Genomic DNA, 20,892 nt, shown 5'->3' on the forward strand with positions numbered 1-20,892 from the left:
ACCCATCTCAGCAAATGTACATTTGGTACTGAATAAAAATACAGTAAAGAGTGAAAACTTCTACCCACCCCAAAAAATCCTGGGAAATATAGCAGTTCGAAAGCATGTCAAAGTGCTAGTAGATAAATAGGTACCGCTCCAGTAGGAAGGTAAACGGCGTTTCCGTGCGCTGCTCTGGTTCGCCAGAAGCAGCTTAGTCATGCTGGCCACATGACCCGGAAGCTGTCTGCAGACAAACGCCGGCTCCCTCGGACAGTAAAGCGAGTTGAGTGCCGCAACCCCAGAGTCGTCCACAACTGGACCTAATGGTCAGGGGTACCTTTACCTTTTAAGCTATCGTTTGTATCATTTCCCAGGGTGGTTTAACAACCAATCCCTCTTCCCAGGGAACTCTGGGAATTTTAGCTCTGGGAGAGGAATAGGGGGTCTCCTCCTAACAACTCTGAGCACCTTTAACAAACTACAGTTTCCAGGAATCTTTGGAGGAAGTCATGTCTGTTTAAAAGTAGTACGATGCTGCTTCAAGTGTATAGCGCAGGTAGCAGCTATATTTTCAATATGGAGTAAATCAATTTTGCTTAAACCACTTGTAATGCTGTTTTCTGTGTTGCATGAACACCCTTCAGAAACAAAGCACACAAATATCACAAGAGAGCTCGTTTTTTGGCACGTTTATTCAGAACCAAGTGTGTGTCACTGATGATGCCCGGCTAAGTTTACATAAAATTGCAGCTTTTTCGTGTCTCGATTTTAAAATGTCACGAGCCCTGCCTAATTTTCAGAGTTTGAGGGGACTTTAAGACCCAGGGGAATAAGGGAGGAGGAGGGCGGAAAGGCGTCCCACCTGCTCTGCTAAGCTAGAGCAGCAAACCGCGAAGTTTCATCTGCAGAAGTAGTTTGCTGTTGCAACGGCAGGTTAGGGCTCTCTCCCGGTTGCAGCTGGTCACGGGAAGAAGGTGGGTAAGTGAGATCTTCGAGGGAGGTGGAGATCGCCGAGTGCTACAGGCGCCAGAGATTTGGAAATAAATAGCTTCCAACTCCCGGACGCAAGGGCTACTAAGCTTGGTAGATTTCGACGACTCATCTCTCCTCCTCTGCGCTGTTTACCTTGTCTGGAGTGGACGAGCGGTTTTGCAAGATTGTGCATGAATCCCGATGGACTCTGCAGACGTGGCTTTGCACCCCTGCAATGAGGAGGAAAAGGCGCCGTCTCTTTCCGCAGCATGTTCCGCGTTAGCAAGCGCAGAATCCCCAGACCTGTCACCAGGAACCTGGAGGATCTGGATTCCGTTCAGAGCATCCTCCTGCACAGGTCAGTGTGAACCATTGTGGACTAAGGGAAAGTGCCGTATGAGGAGCCGGGGGCCCTCCAAATGTTACTGAACTGAAGCTCCCATCTGCCCAAGCCAGCATGGCCAATGGTCCCAGGCATGGCCAAACTTAGCCCTCCAGATGTTTTGGGACTACAATTCACATCATCCCTGACCACTGGTCCTGTTAGCTAGAGATGATGGGAGTTGTAGTCCCGAAACATCTGGGGGGCCAAGTTTGGCCACGCCAGACTCAAGAATGGTGAGAGCTTGGAGTTCAACAACATCTGGAGCGCACACACTGATTTCATATCCTTAGTTAATGCTTCCCCTTGGAATGTGAGATGTGTTACAATTTTTTCTCTCCTCTCTGATAATGGTGATGATAATTTATACCCTGCCCATCATAGCTGCCAAGTTATCCCTTTTTTTAAGGGATTTTCCCTTATGCTGAATAGGCTTCCTCGCGAGAAAAGGGAAAACTTGGCAGCTATGCTGCCCATCTGGCTGGATTTCCCCAGCCGCTCTGGGCAGCTCCCAACAGAATATTAAAAACACGATCAAACATTAAAAAACTTCCCTAAATAGGGTTGCCTTCACTTTCTTTCCTACACACAGCTGGGGTTACATGCACCACACACACTCATACCCACCCCTTCTAATTATTTTATTTATTGTTTTTTTAGTTTGCTCTCAAACATTCTCCTATAGTTTCCATGTGGAAAATGCTCAGTGTCATAATTCTGCATATAGCAGAGGAGTCTGATATATTATAAGGTGCACTCTCAGCTCTCATAGGGCACTGGCCAGGTCTGATAGGCCTTATTGCCCTTATGCCTGCCAACACATTGCACATTATAATGTGAGACATACAAATACTTGTGATTATGGTAATGATCGTTATTAAGATACATAAAATTGTTGGCTTAGATGAAGTCCCCACCCCCCATACACACTCTTTCTGAGAAAGTTGGAGGAAATGTGGTGATTACTTTAAATCAAAATCATGGAATGCTTAATTGCAAGTGAATGATGTAACTATTTTAATGCATTGATTTATTTTTTATATCCTTTGAGTTTAAATGTTTTGTGTCTATATCAATCTATTTTTCAGCAGCTAGACATCTGTAAGACTGAATGATCACATATATCTTTATTTTACTTACTGAGAAAGCATCATTTAACAGACTATTAATTCTTCTGAAGGTAAACATAGTTGACTCTCTTTCTTTTCCTCCATCTACTTCATACACAAAATTAAACATTGTAAAAATAGCTATCCATCCTTCGCACTTTACTGGTGTAATGTTGCTGTAGGTCATGGGTAGTCAACGTGGTCCCATGTTACTAGACTGCATCTCCCATCAGCTTTGGCCAGTCTGTTCAATGGTCAAGAGTGACTGTAACATCTGGAGGGCACGGACACCATGTTGTCTACCTCTTCTGTAGCCTCAGTAAATATAATTTCTGTGTAAAGGATAATTGCTTCTTTTCCACAGTTTAGTATTTCTGTAGGACACTATATCAAACACAGAAACAAAAGATCAGTGGGAGTAGTATTCATTCTGTTGATTAAGATATGCACATCACTTTGTCTCCCTGACTGAGATGGCAAATGGTAGTGTTGTAATGTTGTTGTTGTTTAGTCGTTTAGTCGTGTCCGACTCTTCGTGACCCCATGGACCATAGCACGCCAGGCACTCCTGTCTTGCACTGCCTCCCGCAGTTTGGTCAAACTCATGTTCGTAGCTTCGAGAACACTGTCCAACCATCTTGTCCTCTGTCGTCCCCTTCTCCTAGTGCCCTCAATCTTTCCCAACATCAGGGTCTTTTCCAAGGATTCTTCTCTTCTCATGAGGTGGCCAAAGTATTGGAGCCTCAGCTTCACGATCTGTCCTTCCAGGGAGCACTCAGGGCTGATTTCCTTAAGAATCGATAGGTTTGATCTTCTAGCAGTCCATGGGACTCTCAAGAGTCTCCTCCAGCACCATAATTCAAAAGCATCAATTCTTCGACGATCAGCCTTCTTTATGGTCCAGCTCTCACTTCCATACATCACTACTGGGAAAACCATAGCTTTAACTATACGGACCTTTGTCGGCAAAGTGATGTCTCTGCTTTTTAAGATGCTGTCTAGGTTTGTCATTGCTTTTCTCCCAAGAAGCAGGCGTCTTTTAATTTCGTGACTGCTGTCACCATCTGCAGTGATCAAGGAGCCCAAGAAAGTAAAATCTCTCACTGCCTCCATTTCTTCCCCTTCTATTTGCCAGGAGGTGATGGGACCAGTGGCCATGATCTTGGTTTTTTTGATGTTGAGCTTCAGACCATATTTTGCGCTCTCCTCTTTCACCCTCATTAAAAGGTTCTTTAATTCCTCCTCGCTTTCTGCCATCAAGGTTGTGTCATCTGCATATCTGAGGTTGTTGATATTTCTTCCGGCAATCTTAATTCCGTGTTGTAATAACCTGCCTTTAATTCCTAGCCTAGACGGAACAGGAAAAAAAAACTTTAAAATACTGCAGGACATCTCCAGTGAGCTTTACTCACAGACTGTGCAATAAAGAAATCATCTCTTGCTGTTTTCATATAACTTAATTTATAGACCCTGGTGCTGGACATACTGCTGAGGAGCAGATGGTAGCCTCTTTGTAACAGGAGACTTAATGTTGCTTATACAAGTAGCAGTTCAGCATGGCTACTGCTATTGCTTAACATAACCACAAGAAATTAAAGCCAAGAATGGCAGTTGTTAAAATTACACGTTGTTTCTCCATTTCTTCACTGATGAGTCACAATCTACATTTACTCCTTTTGAGATTTATCCAAGAAACTGACGGTTGGGGGACTCTTTTTAATGTGTGCTTTCTTACTTCTTAGAAATGTGCTTAGTTCAAAAGAGGGACTTATTTCTAAGTAAATAAGTATAGGTGGAGGCTGTAAGGCCCAACTGTAGCATACAGGAGAGGAATGGGATAAATATTTACTAGTCAAAACATTGGCTGTGCATCTCTAGTGCAAAAAAATGAGAATGGCACCTAAAATGAAAAATTGAAATGGCACCCAGTGACTGCTACGTGCTAGCAGTTTTTGGAGGAACTACCTGCATGATAGGCAATTCCTCTATAAATTGCTGACAAATAGCACCTGACTGCATATTACAATATGTTGTTGTTTAGTCGTTTAGTTGTGTCCGACTCTTCGTGATATTACAATATATCTCTCCTCATTGAAGTTATGCTTGGCTCTTCCTCTGCTTTCAAGCTGGAGAGGGAACCTTTCATACTCCTCATCCAGACCTGTGAAGTGCCTCAGATAAGATGCAACTGAAAGGTTTCCAAGACTTGCAGCCTTAATAGTTCAGCCCTAGGCATGTTTGCCCAGAGAGTTAACACAACCGTGAACTCACTTACTAGGGAGTAAGCCCACTGAACGCATTGGAATTTGCACTTGAATAAACGTGCGTAGGATTGAGCTGTAAGCCAATGATCCATAGCACATTCCACCTAGGAATAAGTCCCACTGAATTTGCACGTGGGCAGGATTGCGCTGCAGGGCGCCCAAACCCACTTTATCAAGAAGGGGGAAAACCCGTTGAACCCAGTTGAATTTCTCTGTCAGTAGAGTGCGTTGCAATGCTACAGTTCTCGCACCTTACCTGGGAGCAGATAAAGCGCGAGGACTGTAGCCTTGCAACGCAACCTACTGACAAATGACCCGGAGCAGGTAAAGTGGGCTGTACCTGGCCCACTGAACGGAGTGGGCCCTAGATCATTAGGCAGGGCGACGAATGAAAAGGGTATATAAAAGAGAACGTTTCCTGTTAACATCCAGAGCGGAGCAGCTCTTTGCAATGAGGAGAGTTTGGGCTCAGGGAGCTTCTTAGGTTGCCATGGTTTCCGCAGCCTGCGCCAATCGGCGAGCCGCTTGTGGGTCACGTGCTGCGCCTCGAGCTTCCGGAGTTCGCTGTCATGGCGGCAGGGTGCTGCAGATCTTCCTGAGGGGAAGCTTTCTCCGGACGCCATGAAGAAAGCGTCGCCGATGCCCTTTGAGGTTCCTCGAGAACCGCAGCAGCCTGAGGAATGCGAAGGCCGCCTCTCGCCTGGCAGCGGAAGCTCTTGCTCTGCATCTCTGTCCAGCGGCTCCGAGTAAGGAAGAGAAGGGGGTGGAGGGAGGGGAGCGCTGGGTAATTGGGGCCTCCTCCTGCTGCTATCCCAGCGTTTTCTGTTTCTTACTTTCAAATGCTGGGATTCAGGCTGTTTTTGTTTTGTTTTTTAATCTGCCCATGTGTTATTCTTTGCTACTCCGAAAAGATAAAATATTTCCTTCCACCCCAACCTCCCCTCAATCATCGCATCAGATAATAGAATTGTGGAGTTGGAAGGACCCACGAGGGGCATCTAGTCCAACCCCATGCAATGCAGAAATCTTTGGCCCAGCTTGGAACTTGAACCCACAACCCTAAGATTAAGATCTTCATGCTCTGCTGACTGAGCTTTCCCAAACTGCAGAACTAGGATCTTTGATGATGGATGGATGTACCTGCTTACAATCGCTGAGCCCCTCCTTTCTAAACAGCAGTAAGCTTCCTGTCTCTTCATTTGGACACTCTTCATGCCTCCTAGTGCTATGTACACACTGTACATTTAAAGCAGTTTACTTCCCCCCAAAGAATCCTGGGAACTGTCTCTATTTCAGTCTCCATATCAAAATTTATTTTGGTCACAGGCCAGCATAAGGTAAAACACAGATAAACTGAACACATAAGACTTAAAACAGGTAAGGGATAAAAACGAGTAATTAAAATGTGATTATACCATACATAACTTAAAAAGATAAAAACAAGGACAAACAGTTAAAAGCTACTATAAGGGAGGGAACGTAAAGGAGCAACTGGGAACTGTAGTTTACCCACCACAAAGCCACAATTCCCAGCACCCTTAACAAACTGCAGTTCCCACAATTCTTTGAAGAAAATGATTTTTGGAAAAAATAAAAATATGGTGTATACATGAACTACTGTATATTGGAATGGGATAGATGGGAATTCTTCACTTTGTTGATTCTTGGCTAGGCTTACTGAAAAGAGGGCTGCTGATTGTTCAGTTACCCTGGGGAAGAAATTCAGATATTCCTCCCTTTGGGGTGTAAGTATAAAATGTAAGCCTTCACTCACTGGCCCTGTTTTTGAATATGTTCTACCCCAGTTGTAGCATCTGTGGTTTACATGTCCTCTCTCTGTTCATCTTCAGCCTCAAGCCCTTCAGCAGCTAGGTACTGTAATTGGGGTGCTGTTATTTCATAGAAGTTTAGATATTTGTGACTCTTTAAATTTTATATTTCAGGATCTATGGAACTCCTTGCCACTTTAGAATTCTTCAGTGTATCCCTTTGTTGCTGCCACCAATTACTTTAGAATGCTTTTAAATCCATCTAATAGCTTGGTATTGTAGGCTTAAGCTTGAGATTGATACCGACACTGGAAATAGGATGAACTGTTAACTAAGATTATTTATCAAATGAATATTTTGTATGTAAGGGAATACTGATACATTGGGGACATACTTGTATTGGACAGTTTCTAAGGACTCAAGAGCCACTATTGCTGACACCAGCTTCTAAGTGGTTTTACTGAAAGCTAAATTCCCTCAGCCTCCACCTCAGCCAAATTCACTCACAGCTGGATCCCGATACTAGGTACAATCTGCCTCTTACCCGAAAGCTCCTCCAGTTATACTTCTAATTGCTTGGACCGTTTAGCTGGTTTAAAAAACCCACTTGTGCAACCTTATTTTGCTAAAATCTTTGGATAGAGATTCTGATGTGTACCAGATACACACAGCATTTCTATGCACACAGCTACCCTGATGTTGCAAAGCAGTTTTTGCACCTCATTCAGACAAGCACTAATACTGTACTAGTAATGCTTGCAATGTTAGCAGCCTCTCCTGGGTTAGAGCATGGTGATTTATTTGTATTCAACCTGTAAAGTGTCTGAGATAGGGGAAGAGTAGGAAAGTGTAGCAGGAAAGTTTTTTAGCCATTGTGCTCTTCTCTTTTTCTGCACCTTTGGCCCACAAACCATTTTCCCCATCACAATTTATATAAATTCAATCTCCCTTTATTTGCCTTCCCATGTCAAGACTTAATGCATACAGCTCTTCCAGCAGCAGTGCTAGACCCCAGGGTTTTTAGCATATAGAGTGTATAAAAGAAGTCTGGCTTTCTCAGAAGCAATGTGTACATTTAAATAGTGCTATTACCTTCGAACCTGTTCTTTCTCTCTATCACATAGAAAACCACTTGCTTTTGTAGGCTGCCAGCCTGATGTCCTGTGATTTTTTTCCCCCATTCAGAGTAGGATTTTAATTGCTGTCAGGTCCCTCCCACCCTTTCCTGGTAATCTGACATGCTCTTGCTCTTAAAAATAGAAAAGCATCCTAATGCATCTGAAGTTTTCTATCTGGTTTTAGCGACAGAACACAGATTATAAACTCTTAAATTCCAGTACCTTTTTATTGGTAACATTTTAAACCACATAATTTGTACAGGTGTTTCAGTTGCTGACTCTGAATAAAATCAAACGAGTCGTCGGATAATGCAATAAGTTGTAGATTGCAAGGAAATATGAAACTTGATTTTGTGCTCAGACCAGTACCATATCCCACTAACTATGTCAAAATCAGAAACGTAAGACTTGGAAGGGAGCTGGTAGAATAGGCCTTGGTTTGCAGTACAACCCTAACCATATCTGCTGAAAATTGGCTTATTGAATTTCCTGGGATTTACTCCCAGTTGTGGGGTTGGGATTGCAGCCTTAATTTCCTAATTATGTACAAATCATAGAGTTGTATTCAACTAACCCATACTCAGTCATGATTTCAATGGGTCTGTGCTGCGTATGAGTTATTTGGCTATAACCCTTAATTTGCAAGTCTGCACTAAAAAAAATGCAGGACCTAATATGAGCTAGAAGCTCTTTTGAGAAGTTAATTCAAATTTGACCATAAAGGCTGCCTCCACCATTTTCTTAAAATTATAGTATCAATCTTCTGCTGGGACCCCCTGGTCATAGTATGCTTTTGTTAGACCAGGGGTCCCCAGACTACGGCCCGGGGGCCGGATGCGGCCCAATTGGCCTGCCAATCCGGCCCGCGACGCCCCCCGCCTGCTCTTATGGCGCGCAGCGCAGCAGCGCTCTTACGGGTCGGAAAAAAAGCGCCGAAAATCCTTTGTGTGCATGCGTATGGGCCTCTCCCGACCCAGAAGAGGTCATTTCTGGTGCACTTCCGGGTCGGGGGAGGCCCATACGCATGCGCACAACGGATTTTTGGCACTTTTTCCACCCTGGAAGCACGCCGCCGCGCCAGTAAGCGCCCGTGCGCATGCGCACGGGCGCACACTCCCCCGCCCGCCGGCCCACACAGGCGCGCGCTCCCCCGTCCTCCGGCCCGCCGCGCGATCGGCACGGTGGGAACTGGCCCAAACGCCAGTAAGTCTGGGGACCCCTGTGTTAGACCTTTCTGAGTAGTGTCTGTCTGACAAAAAATTGTGCCTGCCAGATGGATATATTGTACCCACCAACCTAGCCCTGCTCCATCTTTATCACTTTCCATTTTGGCAAGTGATCAGTTTCGGTACTTTAGATAGGCACCCATTCAACTTAATTGGGTAAGCTATGAGTAGCAACATTTGAAGAATTGTCTGGTAAGTGAGAAAGTTCTGTAGTACTGGTTGAAGAAAGTGGGAATGGTATTAGGGAGAAAAAGATCAGTCCATGAAGGAGCACAAGCAGAAAGCTCCTGTGTTGTTGTGATGCAGTGTTTGCAAACAGCTGGGCAGGTTAGTGTTTTGCTTCATACCTATTTTATAGTGGATTGTAGACATAGGGAGACAACTGAAGGTCAGAGTGTCAGTAACATCCTTTCTGAAATAATGGGGTTAATAGTGATGGAGTTGTATAGTTTCTCTCTCACACCCACGTATCTGGCCACATCCTACTAGACCATGGGCTTGTCCACTCCCTTCTCCTCCACTTGCTGGGAAAATAACTTTTGGTTTTCTTTAAACATGGCTGCTTGTTGAGTCTGAACCAAGGGTGATAATTTAACACTAATATAGTCAACTTTAAAACAAGCCAATGTCAAACCATCGTTTCTGAAGCTAGCTTGTTGAAAATAAGCATTGGATAAACCACGATCCCCGGTTGTATGTATTTGTTGTTGTTGTTGTTTAGTCGTTTAGTTGTGTCTGACTCTTCGTGACCCCATGGACCAGAGCACGCCAGGCACTCCTGTCTTCCACTGCCTCCCGCAATTTAGTCAAACTCATGTATTTAAAAGAAGTCAAAAGTAAAAATTTCCAAAGTCTTTGTTCCAGCCACATAGGATACAGTATAAGAGGGGGCAATGCACAAGCCCAAGGCTTTCTGCAGTTCATAAATATTGTATTAATCCATTATTTAGCATTACATGCAAACTGTGCCACTGTAATTCAATTGCAGGGAATCTGCATTATTGTTTCTAAATCGCTTAACTAATAAAAAAAAGTTTAAAACGCAAAAGTAGCTTTCTTGATTTGCTTTTATCAGTCTGAAGTGTCAAATGGGGAACATCTTTAGATGTAACAACAAAAAAATCTTCTCTAATGTAGGCCAGCAATATAGTTTTAATTTGCATGCTACTCATAATGCCACAGCAAATACTTTTCTTTCCATGTGCTTAGACTGAATGGGAGATGGGGCAGGTTGCCTTGTCCTTTTAATCAAAAGGAGACCTCTCACTTGGAAATGTATGGTTGCTTATTGAGGCATAGGTATAAAAAGAATGCTTCAATAATGTTGGTTTCTATGATAGATACTTTCACCGCGTCTGAATAGTAGGTCTCTGTTGAATGCAGCTGCTTTAGACTGAGGTCTGTGGTTCATCCCATCCCCCTCCTTGTAAGTGCTTTTATGTTCATTATGAACTAGCTCCAGAGGGCTGCAAAATTAAGCACATTGTAAGTCATTCTGTCTTCACTGTCATTCTAAAACTGCTCTTGTCTTTCACAGTGACCTTGAACCTGAATGGTTAGATAGTGTACAGAAAAATGGAGAATTATTCTATCTAGAGCTGAGTGAAGATGAGGAAGAAACTCTCCTTCGGGACACCTCTCTGGATATGCCTGTGGTGAACCGTGTCAGGTTTTGTGAAAATGAAGCTGAGGTTATTCGTGAGCGATCTCAAAAAGAGAGAAAGAGTGAACACAGGCTGGAAAAGTTCACTAAAATATTAAAATATAAAAGGTTTTTATCAAAACATTCTAGTAAGAAGATGTCAAGTGACAAATGTGATGTTCATGCCTCTGGCCCAGCATCCATACTGAAACACCATTCTGGTCAGAGGATGGAGGATGTGGCCCAGCAATGTTACAAAGATGTCTGCCTTTATGTAAATCCGAAGAGGCTATCAAATGCTGAGAGAGGAGAGCAGTTCAAGCTTCTGGAATCATTAATAGGGATTATCCATCAATCTCCATGGAGAAAAACTGAAAAACATAATCACAGTATTGAATCTAGAAGTGCCAATGAAGAGAAACTCGTAGTAAATGGTTTGATACCAGGCAGCTCAGCAATAAACTCTGGTCACATCTTGATTGGTAAGTGTCACAATTTATGCAATTCTGGCCATGCAACCCAGTATTGTGGGAGGTGAAAGGGTTACTTATTTCAGTCCAAGTGACAACTTTTTAATTGGTTGGCATGCTCAGGGTCTTGCCATGGGTCGAGGAATCTCAGCTCTATTTTGACAATAGACTTGTCCCTGCGGCATGTGCAGGTGGCAACCATATTGTGCAAGGGTTTCGTTACTGACCCCTGTGTGCACTGGCGGAGCAGGCATAAGCGCACCCCGAGCTGCCTTCTTCCACGTCTAAAAGGACCTGCGTGTCTGCAATCACGTGTCAATTGGACACACCTGAAATGGTTGTTGCCTGTATAGTCATAGCAGTAAGTTTTAGGGAGTCGGTCACAGTTTGAATATTTTTCCTAATTTCAATGTGAAACATCTCCAATAGAATATCTCTCTTGGTTCCAATATTATTTTTCTTCCTGAGCAAGTATGTTGTGATAGCTCTCAAGCACACATACTCATCCAGTAAACACTGTTCCTTTAAAAAGAATTACATGCAAACACACACAATGTTAGGGTTTCCTTTTGTGTACGTATCCTTTTAATTCCTTGAATGGCACTTCTGCTTCTGGCTATACTGGTATTATGTAATACCTAATCTCATTAATGTTAGCAGAAATGAAACCATTATGAACACTACTGAGTGTTATGAACTTTATATTTATGGAAGGTTCATTTAGGCATATGGCAACTTGGGAAAATGGCAGTGAAGAATTAAAACTAATTTTTGTTCAAAAGCATATTGGCATTGAACAAAAGCATATTTGCAGTATCCCAAGCTACCAACTGCTATTTTATATTATGTTGTGTTTTTCTTTCTGTCATACTTCAGTCCTTTGGCTTTGAACTGGTAAGTGAGCTGCATCTTCTGCCAACTCATATCCAGATATATAATTTCCTTATAAAGTACTTTAAAATTATAGATGTGCAGTGAACACTGGGTACTTTTAGATCTAAATGTGGCATACAGCAAAATGTGTATGTTACAAATTTTGTTATAGTTGGCAGAAATAACTTGTAATTAAGCACAAATGCATTGCTTTTTAGTCAAATATCTTGATCAAATTTTGCTTTTTGGGCAAAAATATATATGTTGGTGTAGTGTATTTAGAACTAGAAAAGTTTTTTTAACAAACTGTACATCTTGCTTTTAAAATGAACACTTTGGTTTAATTTTAAGAAACTGATGTGATCACAAAGTTTTATAAAAACAAGCAAACAAACAAAAACCCCACTTACTTTGAAACTTTAAATTCTCTACCATGTTGTTCCAGGAGTAAGTCAGGATAGGACCTGAGTGGAATCCAAAAATGGAAGTAGGCACGGATACATAAGAGAAAATCATGCAACCAGATGGTGTTTTGTTTTGTGTGTTTCGATAGCAGTTTTCACTGCCAAAGAAGCAAGCTGTTTAAGAAACTGGACAGCAGAGGAGGCTATAGTGGAAATACATGTACATCTTAAAATGAAGGGGTTAGGATGCTGTATGCCTCTGTGCTAAAACCCTTAAAGGAACACCAATCCTGCCTGACCTACCAGCAGGACAGATACCCTTGGAATGATCCAGAGTCCATAATAAAATAGCTATGAACATAATGAAACTTGGTCTGCTATGGGTAAAGAGTTAGCCTGTGGCAGTAATCTAGCCTAGTGTTTGTTGGGAACACTTCATTGTATTTCCCATCTTGCTAGCTAGGGTTCTGCCAATTAATCATTTCGTGTATTTGTAACCTGAATTACTCCTTTTCTTTATTCTTTATTTCCTGGCCTTAATGCAGACAGGAGTGCCTGGCATGCAGTTAGTTGTGGTTATGTTCCGCTGAAAGCAACGGGACTTAGCTGGATCAGGGCCTACATCATTCTCATTTATTGCTTCTATACAACTTTCTGAGATGGGCTAGGCAAGACTTTCTCAAGACTATCAAGTGAACCTCGTGGAAGTCATTCCCTAAGCACAATGTGACATTGACTAATTACAACATTGATTCATTTAATGGAAATCTGTGTATATGTTTAGCCATCTTTAGTAAGAATATTTGGTAACTACCTTCAGCTATCATTGTAACTGGTAAGATTTGTTAGCATATAAAGTAGCACCGTAGAATTCATAAGTCAACCAACATCTAAACTGTTTTTGTTTGGGCCAGCATATTCAAACACATTGATGTTGAAATGTTTTCAGTTTCTTTACAGTTGATTTTAATTGTTTCTGAATGTTTCCAATGACTTTTTTTTTTAATAATTTTAATATTTATCATAGGCCTAAACTGCTTAGAGCTTTTACTATCAAGCAGTGTATGTAAATAAATAAATAAATAATTTTTGAGAGGACAGCTGTCTGAAATTTGCATGGCATATTTCTGTTGTGCACCTTATTTATGAATCTATTTCTGTACCTTATTAAAGGGGCATGGGAGTGCCCTTTTACTTAAGTAAGAAAAACAATGGTCTGCAATTGTAAGCCTTAAAATTCTTGTGCTTGGCATATATGGGCTACTTGATGAAGTCCATGAAAGTGCCAGATTTCAAACTGATCTGATTTTTTAAAAATGCCACAGGTGCAGCTTTTTTTAAATTACTGAAAATTGACATTTTGTTCTCCCTTTCTCTGATTTTTGAACAGGTGTATCACACACACACACACACACACACCTTATTTTTAAGAAAACTATTGATGTTCTTTATTCAGGCTTTATATGTGAGCTAAAAACAGCAGTTTTAAATCATTGCCAATACAGTGTGAAGTGGATAAGTATTCTTGCTTGCCCAGCTTTCTTTAAATGAGCTTATGCTAGTACAGGCCTATACTTTGGCTAACTTCTAAAGCATGCCAAGAAATTCTAAACTCCTTTTTTCACCTTTTGTTTTATTGCCTGCCATCCAACATCCCCCCCCCCATTAATTTTTCTGTATTCCAAGTAAGACACCTGGCATATTAGCCAGGTGGGTAAAGAGGTTTGGAGCTACAAGACCCTTAACAATAACGAGATTGTGAGTTTTCAGTGAAAATTGGCATCCCTTACAACTTCTGTCATCATGACATTTTTGAGCAGCTTACTCCTGCAATGCATTATTATGAAGGAATTGCCTAAAGAAAAGGTAATAACGGTGATACCCTGGTGGCTAGATTTTAGGTATTCAGTTTCTATCCAGCCACAATGGAAAATTTTAATGTTATAGCTGCAAGAACAAAATAAAGAAAGATGGAATCCCACAGCTGAGTACAGGAAACTTTATTTCCGTATCCCCCCCCTCTAGTTTTTGAGAGATTAGTTTGATTGATTAGTGGTAATTTCTCTTCAGGGAACCTTTTTTGGGTGGGGAGGTGCTGTGGGCAGGGGTAACAACTTAGGTTTGTGATAACAAAACTGGCATGGTTCAAGTTGATGAACCATGGTTTGTCTGGCATAGAAGCCAATCAAAGATGTAAGAGAGGAGAGCCCACAGCAGTCAGAAGGCTTTTTCCAAAAGAAAGTTTAGAAAAGCAAGATGACGTCATATTGGCCACTTGGCACTGATACTATTTATTTATATAAAGCATTTTTTATCCTGCTCATCAGCCAAAAATGATTCCTAGAGTGGCTTACAAATTTTATTAGTTATAATAATAATTTATTATTTATACCCTGCCCTTCTGGCTGAGTTTCCCCAGCCACTCTGGGCAGCTCCCAACATAATTAATGGTAATGATAATTTAAGAAACGATAAAACAGCAGACATTAAAAACTTCCCTAAACAGGGCTGATTAAACTCAGACTTATGGTATAATCTAAAAAGACATGGCAGTAAAGGGACACAGTTTGGAGGAGATGAGTGGGGGAAGCAAACTCAAACTTTAAAAGTTTTTAAAGTTGTAATGACTGACTGAAATAGAAAATTTTCAAGGAGGGGAGGATCAAGAAGTTGCTGGTCTTTCTACAGAGCAGGTGGAGAGGTTCTGCAGTTCCAGCTCTCTTTCCCTCCTATATTAGCCTTTGGCTAATGACATAATCTATTGCCTTTTAAACTGTGGGGTGGTGTTCTGTTTATGGTGGTGTAGAAATTTTATAATCATCATCTAATAGAATGGCTGCTGATGAGGGAGAAGCCTGACAGAGCTAATCTTCCAACAAACCCAAGGGGACACTCTACAATCCCATCTCTCCCTTCTAGCTGTTTTTGGGAGGCCAGGGTTTCTGATTTGAATTTAGTAAAAATAGATGTGTGCTGGGCAAATAGAGAAATGCAGAAGCTGAGCTGGATGCAGTCTCAATGAGAAACTTGCTATCGCCATATAGCAACTTGCTTGTTGCTGAGAAACCTAGAATTGGTACGTTCAAACATGGCAGTGCTCTTCCTTCTCAGTTGTCTTAGGACAGATACTGTTCTGAAGAATTCCTCTGTTGCTTCCAGTGATGACCGTGTAATTAGATTAGGAATGTGATTGACAGATGAATTCAAGAGTCAGTCAGACTTCTATATAAACTTCTGCTAAGCAGGCAGAATAAGAAAATGTTATTTGAGGGGAACAGGAAGTTGTTGTTTTTTACGCTGGGCCTTCCAAGAATTACTTTACATTGGGGTGGGAAACCTTCGGCCTGTGGACCAAATTAACCCTCAGTATTCAGCAGTAGCTTAACCAATTCTTAACAGAAAAACTTCTGTGCCATACTTTCTTATCAAAAAGTGTGTTCTGTTCTTGTTCTGCTTGCCTGCTGCTATTTTAATCTTATTTTTTGTTTCAACTTTCAGGAGATGTTCTTGTTGCAGTAAATGATGTTGATGTAAACTCTGAAAATATAGAAAGGGTTTTGTCTTGCATTCCTGGTCCTATGCAGGTATGCTATACTAATGTTTTAAGAAAAGCATACAAACTTGAAGTCTGAGTTTTTACATGTAATTTATACAAGTACATTTCTCTATAAAATGCAGCCTCCCCTCAAAACATATCCCTTTGTTTCGGAGTGGGGGGGGAGAAGCACCCCAAGGGCAAAGTCATACTTGGAATAAACCATTGAAACCAATAGACATAAATCCACTGATTTCATTCTGTCTAACTAACATTGAGTATCACCCCTTGTCTTTTGACCTTGGATAAGAGATTGTATTATGCCTGAACTTGTTAGTTAAAACTAATGTTAAACATTGGATGGTATCCAATGAGAATCTAGTTCACTGGCTGCTTTTAGCCAGACTCAGAGTTGCTGTAGTTACTGCAGTATGCTGGCATTTGAACAGGAATAGGCAATTTTGTTTAGTAAATTCCCTGTCCATTTATTAGTAGAGCATTGATTTGCATGTTGCTCAAATATTCCAGATAAAACTTTCATAGCAGATGGCTGCTATGAATTAATTGCTTCCTGCATTTCTAAAGCTATTGGATAGTATTCAATAGAAAGTTTTTATTGCTTCTCACATAGGTTTCCCAAAATGCTGTATTATATTTCACTTGTTCCTCATGTACTTAACAAGCTGAGCCAAAAGAGAAGCAGGATCACTTAAAGCAAACCTCTGGAGAACTTTAACTTGGATGCTTTGCAATTGAAATTAATTCTTATACTGTAGCATAAATTAACTAATGCTAATGCTAAAAACTTCTGAATAAGCCAAACACTTGTTTTGTGAAACCTGCTCACTGCCACACTTTGGAATTAAGTTCAAAAGCAGTTTAAAGAACTGGTCTTCACCTAGCAGGTACAAGCTGTTAAATTATTTTAACTCTTACAATAGGTGAAGCTTACGTTTGAAACAACATTCTTTGAGTCAAAAGATGCATCCCAACAAAGATGTAAGCAGACGCAATCCTCCATGAATAACCTGCTCAAAGTGTTGCGGAGAGACCATTACAATGATCCACAGTTCTCCATCCAAAGTATACCACATATTATTATGTACCTCTCACTCAAACTGGATTCTGATACATCTAAGGATGAGGTATGTATTCTTAAAATAAGAATTTTGAAACCCATTACTAATACTGAACCTAGTAGCAATAAAGAAATATAATAGTCATAACCGTCTGAATTTCTGCTGTGGTTTTTTTTAAAATAGCAACTTTCTAGTCTTTAGTGCTGTGAAAAAAATGCTTTAAAATGTTTTAGAATGGGCAACTGATACCTTGTACGCAGGGAAAGTGCTGAAGGAAATTAATCTGCAATGAAATCACTGTTGCAGCTATTTTTAATCTTGTCTTGCACTATTAATATGACTTCTACATGTCATTGTTTCAGCTTGGTTTACCTGAGCTTGCTTCATCTTTATATGATCTGTGTGCCTTAACAGAGCAAGTGCTGTCCACATCATTAGAATTTTAGTGCTTACCTAAACCAAGGACTTGGGCTTCATTAAGCTCTTTCTGGTATGCAAATTCTGAAGTTTTCATAAGATAGCTCCCGATTTAATACCATGAATTTGAATGAGTTTCATAGAGGCTAGGGTTTTTTGTTTACCACAGAGCGGCAGACTATTATCTCCTTTCCCTGAGAAAAGACACTCTTCAACAAAGGGTGCTTTTTAAGAATCCAGTTCTTGGAGGCTCTGGCAGCCTTTCAGCTGCACAGTTCTATGTCAAGAATTCCATTCAGTGCTCTCATAATGCCCAAGCTCTGTTGATTGGAGGAAAAGTACATTACGTTAGAAACAACCAAAATTAAAATGTAATTTATTTACTGTCAAACTAGTTAATAGAACGCTGCTCTGTTTAGAAAAAACCCGCTGCGTTTACAACTACAATTTCTTTTCTTTTATTAAGTCCATTATCCCTGGCTTTTGTACCCATTAAACCCCAAGACTCCTTTCAGTTTGTTTTGAAGATGCCTAATCTGGTGCAGCAATACGTGTTAGACCTTACCAACACTTAATATTTAGAAGCAAAGCTGCTGCTAAGTTCTTTGTTTTGCATTTTCTTTTCTTTCCCTGGGATAGAAAATATAGATATTTCATAGATGAACCTTGTAAAAGTATTTTTGTTCATTAAAAAGGAATAAGGTTTTTTTCTCCGTTTTGTGCAGTGTGATAAAAAGACAAGCCCATTCCCCCCCCCTTGTTGAGACAGATTGATGCATAATATCCTTGTTAGTTGGGCGTTTTAAAGACAGATAATTAAACTCAATGGAAGTGGCACAGACTTGCCAGTTCTCTCAGTTGTGAGATTGAAGGTCCTTTTTAATAGTTTGAAAAGAAAAAATTCCCAACAGGGTTTTGGTACTGCCTAGAAAGAAAAAGAGAAAGAGCCTCCAGGACACAGTTAAATTAGTTTTTTAATAATTAAGGCTGCAGTTCTAAATGAGCTTACTAGGATGCAGTGGGACTAACTTCCAAGTAAATATGCCTAAGATTGACTTTTAAATCTGAAATCTGAATCTTGAGTCTTGTTTTAAAAGGTTTAGATGATTATGCAATGGTATCCTGAAACAGGTGACATAATATTTCAGTTTATTTCAAACTAGCGTTGAATATTGCCCACAAAATTAAGCATTACGACTCATACATACAGTAATTGTGATTGTAAGAAAACAAAATAGAACTCTCTATTGATAGTATATGCTTTCTCACAAAGATATTTTTAAGGCAACATTATCTGCAGTTTTTCATTATAGGAAATTTCCGGGGGGGGGGGAGACTGCTAAAACCTGCTAAAATATCCTTTCTTAACTGATACACAAACTGGCATTTTTGGCAGCAAGAAATTCTTTACCAATATCCCATATCAGAAGCTTCCCAAAAAATGAAAAGTGTAAGAGGAATATTTCTAACGCTGTGTGACATACTGGAAAACATGACAGGAACACATATAATCAGGTAAGAGTCCTTTATTTCCTTCCTTTTTCTCTCCTTTGCCTTGTGGGCACAAATTTTATAGATATTCTAGTTTCACATCAGTAATGTTTAACTGTCTTACATAACTTATGCTGCTTGTGGAATTTGCAAATAAAGAAATAATAAAACACTGACTGAAAAAATAAATCATATAACTTTGTAGCCAAAAACATCCGCATTGCCAATCAGGAAGAAGAAACTTGAATTGTTATTGGTGATGATAAAGTTCACCCCCCTCTATTCAATCTTCCTTCTAATTATAAGCTCAAAATCACAGAATTAACGACTTTACTATGCAGCCACTATGGTCAGCTAATCAGAGTTATGGGGGAAGGTATTCTAGCCTATATATTTCTGTATAAGCTGCTTTCATGATAAAGTGTTCCCTTGTTTTGTAGTTCATCAATGTTTTTATGTGGAAAACTGATCCATGTCGCTTACTGGAAGGAATCGGATAATCTCCTTGTAATTGGCCTTCCAGCTGAAAGGTAAATTTGCGAGATATTTTTTCTAAGTGACATTTTAAAATGGTGGTGGTAATGCCTAAAATAAGCCACTAGCTCTCTTATCTTGTTGCTGGATAATGTAGATAGTTTCTGACATTATGTAACAGCTGGTAATCCTAAATTCAGACCTCACATTCAATTACTTTCAGTGACACTTAGTTTCAACTAATTAACCTTTCCTGGATTGTGCTCATTTTGTCATTCAGCTATATCTGTATTCATTGTATTATGTTAGCACAATTCTTAGAGGAGTTGTTTTGGTTTTACAGTGTCCCTCTCTCTCAGCTAAGGAACATGATTGCAGATGTTGTCCGGACTTTGAAATTTATGTATGGCTCTCTAGACAGGTAAAATACTCCTAAATATACACTGTTTTGTAATTACTAATCCTTTTGCAAATTTGGGATTTGGATATGATGTTGTGTTGCTTGAAACCTGATTTCAGGAGAATTTTCCTTTGGATCACAAATCCCTGTCCCTTTATTTGCAAACTTGCAATTCCAAAACTGATTTGCCTTGAAGCAGCATAGTGAGAAACTCAATTTCAAAGCTTTATTGTGTACAGAACTAGTTGGGCAGTTTCAGGCTATGTGTAATTTATGTGTTTCGTTGACATAATTTGCTAAAGGATATCCTACTTCAGTTCTCAGTGACAGGATGAATTTTGTGTTCTGAGCATAATAACTTACTCATATTTCACTTTAATTTCCAGATGCTACTTAATAATAATAAATAAATAAATAAACTGGAATGAAAGACATTCCATGCTTGTTTAAATTCTTGCATATGCCCTGTGACATTGTTCGTACTTTCTTTGAACAGTACATCCCCATTCCATAGCTCAAACTTAATTTGAATGTTTCACTATGTGGCCTAGGGATGTGCTCTTAGACTTAGAGAAACACAAGTCCCAAAGTCGTTGGATGCTGTAACCATAGAAAAGCTGCTGCAGGGGGTGAGGCCAAAGGAGTGCACATTTTTCATATTTTGGCTGGTAAAAATCACCTGCTTCTGGGCTTGAGGTTTATATTTTCAACCAGGAGCTCTTCCAAGCCTAACTCCCTCCTCCCCTAGGCAGGTATCATAGATGTGCAGAACTTGTTGTATGGTTCTTTGGATCACAGTCAGTGTCTAAAACATTGTAAAGTATGTTCACCAGTAAATTTTTGAAAACATTTTATTCACTTCTTATATTTCAACTATTAATATACCTCTTAATTGTCAAACTTCCTTAAGTGGTATTTTTTCCTATTAAACATTATGTGTCATTGTCTTCCAAGATTTAATTTTAGTTTTATTTTAGTTTATTTTACATGAAGGCTAAAATAATGTGTGTGAAATGCTGAAATGTGCATAACAGAAATTTGTTCCAGTTCCTTTCCTTTTTATACCATTTGAATCTCATGCTCTAAATGGGATAGTTAATGGTTTGCCATGAATGCCCCTATCCCATCCACTTTTCTCCTTCTTGCTGTATATTATATATCTAAGTTAGAGTTTTAACTGTGAATTATCATGACATGCAAACAACGCTATTGAAGTTGAGATAACATGACAGGGGAAATATGGTTTGCTGTCTTGTGCTTCCTTCTGCTTTCCAGAAAGTTAAGT

At 40.2% G+C, this 20,892-nt stretch overlaps 1 protein-coding gene across 3 annotated transcripts in view; it reads left to right on the top strand.

Annotated features, from left to right (window-relative positions):
- The first annotated feature begins 5,249 nt into the window (after positions 1 to 5,249).
- Positions 5,250 to 20,892, top strand: part of INTU (inturned planar cell polarity protein) — a 29,824-nt gene continuing 14,181 nt past the window's right edge. For 2 of the 3 annotated variants that reach the window (XR_004692425.2, XR_004692426.2), the window contains exons 1-7: positions 5,250 to 5,455; positions 10,360 to 10,946; positions 15,710 to 15,795; positions 16,688 to 16,891; positions 18,639 to 18,757; positions 19,174 to 19,263; positions 19,551 to 19,628. Coding sequence is in view for 1 of the 3 variants with exons in the window: in XM_035112453.2 (XP_034968344.2) it covers positions 5,331 to 5,455; positions 10,360 to 10,946; positions 15,710 to 15,795; positions 16,688 to 16,891; positions 18,639 to 18,757; positions 19,174 to 19,263; positions 19,551 to 19,628 (1,289 nt within the window). In the remaining 2 variants the exon portion in view is untranslated. The remainder of the gene's footprint in view (positions 5,456 to 10,359; positions 10,947 to 15,709; positions 15,796 to 16,687; positions 16,892 to 18,638; positions 18,758 to 19,173; positions 19,264 to 19,550; positions 19,629 to 20,892) is intronic. The other variant, XM_035112453.2, reaches the window with a different exon arrangement.

Source organism: Zootoca vivipara, chromosome 9 (genome assembly GCF_963506605.1).
Source record: "Zootoca vivipara chromosome 9, rZooViv1.1, whole genome shotgun sequence".
NCBI classification, from domain to species: Eukaryota; Metazoa; Chordata; class Lepidosauria; order Squamata; family Lacertidae; genus Zootoca; species Zootoca vivipara.